Below are 10,469 nucleotides of genomic sequence, written 5' to 3'. Positions count from 1 at the left end.
ACAAAGAAAATAAAATAATGACCAAATACCCTTAAATTTAAACAATAATAATGTCATTCTTAATTAATGAGAAAAATAACGTTATTTTGAACAAGACATTTTGAACAAGGACATAATAATAAGCGAGCGCAGCAAACAAAACAATTAAGCCTTTTTGAGGCATTTAATCGAGCACATAATGGGCATCAACCAAGGTTTTAAAAAGCAAGGCGTGGTAGAGAGGCATTCTTGGTCTTGTAATGTGAAGCGTATGCCTTTCGACCATAAATTAATTTAATTAAGGAACATTATAATAATTAACAAGAAGTATCAGTTCTCAATCAAGCATTCCCACATATATATTATATTAGACATACAATATTCAAGCTAATGTAGCCATATTCAGAGTCCCAGAGAAAACTGGAGAAATAGTCTCGGTTCTTTTGGAAAGATAGTTAAGCTCAGCAAGTCCAATTTGGGCTTGAATTCACGGGGATATAATAGGATTTCATTAAAAGGATTTCATTAATAGGATTAAAATGAAATGTTTTCAAGTCACAAAACACACCGTTTCATTAAAAGGATTTCATTCCCCAAATTCAAAACCACGTCGTTTCATGTTGGAATTATCAGAAAGAAAAACAGGGCACAGTGGTCATCTTCTTCACAAGAACTGCGCCTCAGGCAGCCTTAGTTGCAGCTACAAGAGATTTTCCGGTGAAGGGAGGTGCAGTTGCACATCCTTGCGCCTTAATAGGTCCACCAGTATATATATATATATATATATATATATATTTTTTTTTTTAAAAAAAATATATATTTTAATCAATGATTGGGCTATATTTCGTCCCTTGTTTTTGTTTCTTTATCTTAGGCAGTTGGCACCTAAACTTCAGACTTTAAAATACACGAAAATTATTTAAATGGTGTGAAATCTTTGAAAAGTCAATTTTGTTCCACCTCTTTACGAATAAGTATTGTAACTGATCTCTCATTAAATATATATATATATATATATCATATACATATAATATATATCAACTAGTGAAGAACTTTCTAACAAAATCATACTGACGATTCTGGTTTACCAAAAAAAAAACATACAGATGTTGACAATGATGGTAATAGTAATAATACTGTCTTTATAATCAACGAAAACTTGATCGGAACGCGGAATGGTTCAATTGTTTTTGTTCATTGACATTTGACAAGTTGGAACGCGGAATGGTTCAATTGTCCTTTTTATTTATTTATTTAATTAGTTATAAGATGGAAAAGATAGGAACTATATTTTGGAGAGAAGCCCACTCTCCAGTACAGGTATCAATTATGACAATCTTCTTTTCATCAAGAGAAAGTATGCGACTGTCATACCAAACAAAATTTTGTCCTGACATATACATGTATATATGCAAAGAGGTTAAAACCTCTTTTAGGGTCCTCGTACTATATTTTTTTATCTATCACTAGTACAACATGTATTAACTTTTTATACCAACTTACGTGTCACATGATGATGCAGCAATCTATGTCATAAAACACATTTTACATCTTTATTTAGTTAGTTTTTCTTTTTATGTTTTTCTTTGATTAAGTATTTTAAAAACCTAACCCTTTGATCAATAAAAGAAAAACCTAACCCTAATATCATCCTAGCTGCAATACTGTCACCGCTGCGATTTCGCCATTGTCAAACGTCTATAGAGTTGATATGGCTTTTCAACTTTGCTGGTTTTCCCCACTTCCTGGAAATTCCAAGTTATTGATTCGAGGGCATATAACACTCCGATGAGATGGAGAAAATGATAGATGAGAAAATCAACCTCTTCCGAATTTGGCATGACGTAGGATTTGCCTCAGATTTGGATCGAAAGATCTATACTCTTTCCTTGATTGAATTCTCATTAAGTATTGATGTAAAAAATTTAATAGCCACTATTTTCTTCAATTAATTAATCAATGGCTATTTTATATACAAGAACTGAGCAGAGGAGAAAAAAAAAAAACATTTGATAGGTAGAGCTAAACTTCTTTGAACAATTTACTCTTGCATCTAAGGTCTTAGGTTCAATTCACCTTCCTCTAATATCGCTTGTATAAAAATAATAAAATAAAATAAAGAGTAATCAACGTTCTAACTGGGCACATGTTCTTCCTTCATACAATTAAATAAAAACATTGAAAAGCTATGACCTATGAAAATGATACCATTGGTTATTTTGGCTTCTCATTGCCTTTCTATATCAATCGAAGTTGTTATGAAATTACAATAAGTATAAATAAAAATCTTTTATGTCCAAAAACGAGGCCAAAAAATTTAGGTCAAACAAAAACCAGAAGTTCCGATTTTGCTCTGGCAAAAATCTGAAATTGATTTGAGTTATAATACTCTTGCAGCAAAGAAGTTGACTTCAGATATAATATTCTTGCAGCATGGACAAAAATAATAGTAATGATGGTGATCACATTGATGATAAGTATTATTATTTTGCCTATAATATTATTTTGGTCCCTGCAGTTTGAGTTCCATTTTGCTCCATGAGGTTTCACTTGTCATGATTTAATCCACATAGATCACTAATAGTTTAAGAACAACGATTAAATTTTGCCACTTTTTCAATAGAATTTGTACGTGAAAGAACTTATATGGTATTTATAGATTTCCAGGAAGTGCAATTTACCCTCACATATGTCACTCACGATGATTTTTCAAAAGAACTGGGGTTGTTTATTAGTTTTTTTTGGCAGGATTTTTTGCTTGGCTGCGCTCATGATTTCGTTGGCGGCTCTTGTGGTTTTGCTGTCCTTCAAATCTTTGGTGACAACAAAGTAGCAGTGCTCTAGTGGTTTCTTGGTGAATTTGCAGGCAAACGAGGTGGATAAGTGGCTTTTACTGACTTGTTGTATGTTCACAATTTCTTGAGTTGAAATAACTGCATCAACTCTTTGTGGTGTGCCTAATTTATGGATACAATTATCATTTTTCTCTCCAAAAAAACCGTGGAAAACAACCTACATCAAGTACCATAGTGCAATACCATTAACACTTTGTGTCATGTGTTACAATTATTAATTGTGGTTCATCTCTTTATAATATTAACATGGCTAACTTTCTTGCCGTAAACTGAATATATACAATGATATACAACAAACTAGGTCTTAATTTAGTAGAATTTCTCTTTTCAATATTGACAGAGATTTTGAGTTCAACCTCCATTCTTCGAACAAAACAATCCTTAAAGACGTGGCATCCCTGAATAATGTTAAGGGGCACCTCAAACTATTTTACAAGATCAGTGAAAGACAAGGCAAGGTCAGCAAGCCCTATGGGTAACAACATTCCTCTCAAGGAAGCAAGGTTTGAATCTGACAATTGATGTAGTAGAGAGGACGTGCATCCTCAAACACCCTGCTATCTGATCGGAAACTCAAAAGAAAAACCTAACACAACGTATACAAACACTATTAATTAATTTTTACTTTTATTATTATTTTTATTGTAACAAACACGTTATGTCACACGTTATTGAAACACCACCTACTATAAAACTTAAATTAAGATCACATTTTTCAATTTATTTATCTCTAAACAAAACTAAATTATAATTAAACTGACCGAGAATGTGTTATATATTCGCGGCTGTCTTGTTTCCTCGTACTTGAAATTTGTATTCCCTTTTGCTCAGAAGAAAATATATGTCCTCTCTTTTCAGTATGTCAACCTCTCCAAGTATTCATGCTTCCTGTTCCTGCTCAGGTACACAGTCTCCATTCTTTTTGTTCATGGTTTCCTCTTCTTTTGTAAAAAAAAGGGCATCCGCAGATTGCCAAAGAGTTTGTGCAGTCAGATATATGCTTCCAAAGGGGCCACCAAAATGTATGGCACGAACATGCATGGGAAATAAGCACTTTTATTTTCTAATTATGCATGAAAATAAGCACGGTTATTTCTTTTTTACTAAGGTGTATTGGTCTTCCTCTTCCGTGCGGGAATCTTGTGCTTGAGAATATCATTGGTGTTGCTAGGCCTAGTTCAGTTTTAATGTTGTTTTGTTTTGTTTGGCTGTTAGCCCCTTGATTACCAAAAACAAAAAAAACGTTTGGTTAAAGTATAGTTTTTAGTACTGCAGTGATTTGATGCATGCTTATAAAACAAAAACTTAGGATGGATACAGTTGGCTTTGGCAGGGAAGCGTTTTTTGAAAGGCAAATTCAGACCCAAGCTTATTCAAGAGACTTCAAGTTTAACCCAAGATCAATTGTGCCTTTGCCCTTCCCTTCACAAATGAATGCAGTTCAAGAATTTTCCATGTAAAAAAAATATCCTGACATCGATCACATGCTTTGGTAACCCTACTCAGGCCCTACTTGGTTTGGGCAACGACATATTGCCCCAAAAGATGGGGCCTCCTATAAAACCTTATAGTCCAAGAATTATAATAGCAAAAAACATATTTTATGTGTGTAACTGATGCATTAAGTATCCAACTTAGCAAAAAAGACATATATAGTAGCAAAATTTATTATGAAAATTTGTTGGGCATATTTGTTTTTTTCTTTTTACATAGTGGGTAACTTTTACTTAAACTAACCAACTTAGCATCTAAGTTTGGAACTTTTTATTTTAATTTTTGTTTAAAACAAAGTAAGTGTTAATTAAATATAAAAGGCCTCAACTTTTATTTATGCTAAGAGCATCCAAAATCAATGAACCGACCCTACCTATGGTCTATCCACAATCCTTGATAATTTTTTATCATATTGACTTCAGGACATTGCAACAAATTTATATTTAATTAGGGAGTAGCCACCTAACAATCAGACCGTATGTTACCTATCGACACCACAATGACTATCATATTTGTATGGAACCATGAAATTTTCAACAGATGGGCTAGCTAAAGTTATTAACTTAAAATCTATTTTTTTTTTCTACTTACAATTTCTATAGTTTTCTAGAAATAAGAGTAAACATTAAATCATATAAACCACGCACATAGAGTGACACCACAATGGAAAAGTGGGTCAAACTCTCCCCCTCCTCCCCAAGTGTACCCAGGTTGGATTCGTTAGTTCATAGCTCCATTAACTAAAGTTATCAACCATCAAATCTAATTTTGATACAAATTATTTGACATCTCCATTGAAGATCCTCTTAACTAAGCAAAAATTAAATATAAAATGATTATAGGCCTATAGGCTAAAATGATTATAGGCCTATAGGTTGATTGGACAATGGGTTATTAGGCTACATTTGCATAGACTACTATTCTTTTATAAAGTGAAATCATATAAAAACACATTTAATATTTTTTAATATTTTTTAAAGGCTACCTAGGCTAGAGCCCATGGTAGCTTTGTTGCTAGTTCCGGCCATGTATAAGACTAAAACCTAACAACCAAAAACCGAAAACTGACTTATTTTTTCAGTTTACTGACTTATATTTGTTGCATATGCAGATAAAGGAAAACAGCCAGCCGAACCATGTGGATCTTTGCATAAACCTGCATCAGAAGGTGATGGGGAAGGGGCAAAAGATATCATGGAGAAAGATGAAATTATTGTAGGTGCTAGTATTTCAAAAGGATCGTCTACCGCACTTCATGTTGTAGCTGGAGTGCGACATGCTGACTTTGTCAAGAAGTTGGTGACATTGGTTGATGATATTAATGACAAACCAGCAACTTCAGGAGAAGACCTGCGTAATGAATTTTTCACTTGCATCAAAACTGGGGTTGATGGTACGTTCAAACATTTCTCTCCCTCTCTAGCTCTCATGAGAGAAACTTGGGTATATATCTAGCTGAGCTGATATAAACTTTAAGATATAATTTTAAAAAACTTATAACATGTTCATTGTTCCACTTTGTCACTCTTCACATCTTTCCATGCAAATGTTACAAAAGAAGTTATTGTAGATAAAAGTGGGCGTGACAAAGCTGTCGATGAAGAGGGTTTTCATTTCAAGTGTATTATTCAACTTATGCTTTTGGTATGATTTCCATATATTATATATGCTGTGTGGGTGTAAATGTAGGTGCAACACGTCACAAGCCATCTCGAAACGAATCACTAGCAAGGAAAGGAAGGCCGCCTCTCCGCTTACCTAGTAAGATTTAGTTTTAGTTTTTGGGATTTTTACACATAGGCCCATTCTATCATATGACATAATATACAAAAACACTTATAAATTCTATTTGGACCGAAAAACTCAACTTATCACTTTCTAATTGGTTCTTAATGTGTTAAATTTTTTGAAGAACCATTTAGAAAATAACAAGTGGTGGGGTTTTTCTCTCCTAAGTTCTATAATGATTTTTATTATTATTATTATAATATATCATGCTAAAGTAGGCTTGTTTATAAAAACCTATTACCTACCTTTTTAGCTTGTTCATTTCATTTTGTTTGTTTGCTTGTAAATAACTTTATTTTTTCCTAAAATTTTCTTATATTTTTCAACTATTCTCCCATCTATTTACTCATCACTCACTCATATATAGTAAACAAATGTGAGAGAGAGAGGGGGGTGGGGGGTAAGTGGTGCAATTATCACATATACTTAGTGGTCTCAGTTCGAACTCTCATGACATCTTTGTAATGTGTGTGAGAAAATTCCCTCCCCTCTAATTTAGAGCATCGCTTGTACTAAAAAATAAAAAAGTCAAAATGATGTCTTGTAATTCCTCTGTTTTTTTTTCGTTCCTTATAAACAAAACTCAAAACCAAAAACAAAAATGCTACCATGGGAAACTTTTTTATATTTTATATATTTTTACTATCATTGTTTGTTAAAATATGAGTTACTGATTGTACTGATCGCTTGTTCTTACTCGTATATAGTCACAGCAGAAGACCGAAGATTACGTGGACCTCTGTACGAGGCCGCCCTAGAAGGTGATTGGGAAAGGGCAGAAGAGATCATCAAGAAAAACCCAACTATTGTAGGGGCAAGTATCGCAAAAGGATCGTACACTGCACTTCACGTTGCAGCCGGAGCGCGACGGGTTGACTTTGTAGAGAAGTTGTTGACATTCATTAATGACGAAATTAAACTTCCCTCAAATTACCTAATAAATGACTTAAAACTGCAAGTCGAGAATGAAGGAGCCAATGATGCTGCTTTGTACTTAAGACATGTCCTACGTCTGCAAGACGAAACAGGCAATACTGCTCTGTGTCTGGCTGCTGCTGCTGGATCTGAAAAAATTGCTGAAATTATGATAGGAAAAGATCAAGACCTGCCAAACCAACCCGGTAGTGGGGGAATGAGGCCACTCTATTTCGCTGCTTTGTTTGGACACCAGGAAATGGCAACATGTCTGTTCAAATTATACAAGCCTCCACCAGGACTTTCAGGAGAAGAGTCAGAACAAGAACTGCTTGGGGTATTTTTCAGTTGCATAAAAACTGGTCTCTACGGTATGTTCAAAGTCTTCCTCCTCTCTTCTACCTCTCACGATATAAAAACTCGGGTGGGATTGTGGCACCCCACAAAAGCGTAAGACAATTATATATGGGGTTGTATATATACCATATTACTGAGTAATTATAGTGTACTACGGTAATATGGCAATACAGCCACGTTTTATAACTTGTCCACACATGTTATCGTACAAGTGGAAATTTATTGATACTATTTCTAAAAGGGTAAAATATCAACCTTTTTGTCCACCCATATATAACATGTGAACAAACTATACCACTTGACCGTACTATAATAACATAATATAATTTCTCAATATTACCAAACGTTGCAATTAACCTTCATATTAGTTGCCATCTGCAGGTTGTTACCACGCCTCTCAACGTTGAAGGGTTTTTCTGTTTTGTTTTATACTATATATATAAAACTTCCCATTCTGCTATGTAAAAACTTGCAGGTTTAGCCTCCGAAATATTCCGAAAAAAGGACAACTTTGCTTCAAAACGTGATAATGATCGTAAGACAGCCTTGCATTTGCTGGCTAAAAAGCCATCCGCATTCAGTGAGTGTCTTCTAGTATCAAGTATCAATTCAATCATGATCCTTAGTACATATGAATTTTGATCCATGATATTTGAAGTCTGAACCTCCTCCGACAAAATAGAAACCGGATGTCATTGGATCAAATGGTCATTGGCAAGATTTGATGTCCTTAGCAATACTCCTGCAGCACACACACCCACATACACACACACGCATATATATATATATATATATATATATTTATTTTTTTTGTATATATGTGTGTGTGTGCGCGCCATGCTTCCCTTTTCTTTTTCCTCAATAATGAAACCCATCATAAGGAAGGGTTTAACTGTACAATTTGTTGCTAATTCTAATTGTGTCCATTTTTTGTGTTGATGATCATGTGGAAGGAGCTAACTTAATTCTTTCACCATTTATAACTACAGATGCTAAAAATCCAGCCGATGAATTAGTCAACAACCTCTGGAATAAAGTTGGAGAAGAAAAAAACCCTGAAACATTCATAGCCCTATATACAGATCCTTCGCATCTGCTGTTTGACGCAGTGGAATCAGGAAATTCTAAGTTTGTAACTCTGCTTCTTGAAGCTTGTCCAGCTTTGATATGGGATACAAATGACAAAAATTGGAGCATAATACATGCAGCAGTAAAGCATCGTGATGAGAGTGTCTTCAGTAAGATATATGAGATAGGTCTGATCAAGGATATCATAGCCGCCTCCAAAGATAACAAAAATGGTAATACTTTACTTCATTTAGCTGCAGAATTAGCTCCGGAGAGTCGGTTGAATGAGCTACCTGGAGCAGCTTTTCAAATCCAGCGGGAATTAGTATGGTTTGAGGTATCTATCTATCTAGCTATATGGACATGCAAGATATTAATACGTTTTTTCTTTTATTAATGAGGAGTGAGGTTTTCTTTTTCATTTTTTAATTAATACAAGTAATAGTCTAAACTAGAGGAGCAGGGGGTTCATACATAGGGTTCGAACTTGAGACCATTGATATGCATGGTCAAGACAGGAGTACGTGGATTTGAAGTTGGAATCTCTTACAACATTGGAAGGAGAAGTATTATCTATTATAAGGTTTTTTGTTGTTGTTTTTTATTTATTATTTATCGCAAGTGGTCCATCAACGTTATAAATTAGTCCTCATACTCTTTTTGGGTGAAGCATAAACTTCCTTAAGTATAGTAATAACTTGGAAAGTGCAACATACACATATTGCAATACTAAATAAAAGATATTAGAGTATATTGTTCTTGTTTCTGTTTTTTTTAAAAAAAAATTTAAAATATGTGATTCGATGTTTTAATGTTTTAATTCCATATACGTTTCATTTTATATATTTTTTCCGGTTTCAATTTCACCTTGGAATTGCTTGCCTAGTTAATCAATTCAAATTTGTTTACGTCATTAATAGTGCAAGCATTGAATGTGGCATGCAGGAGGTGAAGAAGGTTATGCAACCTTCGTATAAAGAGATGAAAAATAAATACGACAAAACAGCTGACGAACTGTTCACTTCTGAGCATAGTGACTTACTAAAAGAAGGACGAAAATGGATGAATGGGACAGCACGGTCGTGTACAATCGTGTCAACCCTCATCGCTGGTGCTTTATTTTCAGCAGGAATTACTGTTTCGCTTGGGGGAGCTCATGATTTTAAAAAAGCCTCATTTCAGATTTTCATCATATCAGATGCGATAGCGTTTTTGTTGGCTTTGGGTGCAATATTGATGTTCTTGGCTATCCTCACCTCAACGTATGCCGAACGAGATTTTCGCCAAGACTTGCCCAATAAGTTGATAGGCGGCGTCATATTGCTTTTGTTTTCCATTATAGCGATGATGGTGGCATTGAGCGCGGCTTTTTTTATTGCTTACGGGAAATACTACCTACCTATTTTGGTAACTCTATGTGCAGCTCTGCCAGTGATTCTCTATGTGGTTCAGATTGTTCCCCTTTTCAGCCTCTTTCGCCAAAAGAAATTTGGAGACGTAAAGAGAGAGAGAAAGAAAGGAAGTCCTTTCACCCTCGTTTGGCAAAAGAAATTTGGAGAAGCAAAGGGAAAGGAAAGAAAGGAAGTAGAGCAGAAATTGAAAAAGGCAGAAGCAACCTCACCCCTTGAACCTTAATTAGGTTTAAGTTGCAATTGTTGGGCTCTTGTGTGTGGTTTATATATAATGTATTTTGAAAATTCTTTATTTGATCTTGAGCGTGAAAACAGTGAAGTGAACATCAATTTTATGTTGTTTGTACAACATCCGTTTATTTGAAGTCAAGCATGTTTGACTTGTTAAAAGTGCGATGGTTTATTTGTTACAGTCAAGTCAATGGCCTAACTCATCTCTCAGACACACAATTTTACATGTGTAATTTTAGGTCATATCAAATCAGCATATACACACCACTAGAATAATAGCCCAAAGACCGCACTTTGAAATTTCCCTAGAATTGCGAACCAATTTGTTTGTTAATACTCAAACATCACAACAGTATGTTATAACCATGTA

The 10,469-nt window shown here is 34.5% G+C and overlaps 1 protein-coding gene across 1 annotated transcript; it reads left to right on the top strand.

Moving 5' to 3' along the window:
- Positions 3,662-10,264, top strand: LOC18786230. Its single transcript, XM_020556600.1, has 7 exons — positions 3,662-3,736; positions 5,440-5,721; positions 6,018-6,089; positions 6,824-7,402; positions 7,864-7,968; positions 8,378-8,793; positions 9,402-10,264. Exons 1-7 carry the CDS (start codon positions 3,676-3,678, stop codon positions 10,089-10,091), a joined length of 2,205 nt encoding a protein of 734 aa, XP_020412189.1. The 5' UTR covers positions 3,662-3,675; the 3' UTR covers positions 10,092-10,264.

This window comes from Prunus persica, chromosome G2, assembly GCF_000346465.2.
Source record: "Prunus persica cultivar Lovell chromosome G2, Prunus_persica_NCBIv2, whole genome shotgun sequence".
Classification (NCBI taxonomy): Eukaryota; Viridiplantae; Streptophyta; class Magnoliopsida; order Rosales; family Rosaceae; genus Prunus; species Prunus persica.
Note: the sequence above shows the minus strand (reverse complement) of the source record. Positions and strands in the feature narration are given on the sequence as shown.

Excerpts from the sequence above, each read along its gene's own strand:
- LOC18786230 (XM_020556600.1), top strand. The coding sequence starts at position 3,676 with ATGTCCTCTCTTTTCAGTATGTCAACCTCTCCAAGTATTCATGCTTCC. Across the intron at positions 3,737-5,439 it reads TGCTTCCTGTTCCTGCTCAG|ATAAAGGAAAACAGCCAGCC; the intron begins GTACACAGTCTC and ends TTGCATATGCAG. Across the intron at positions 6,090-6,823 it reads GCCGCCTCTCCGCTTACCTA|TCACAGCAGAAGACCGAAGA; the intron begins GTAAGATTTAGT and ends ACTCGTATATAG.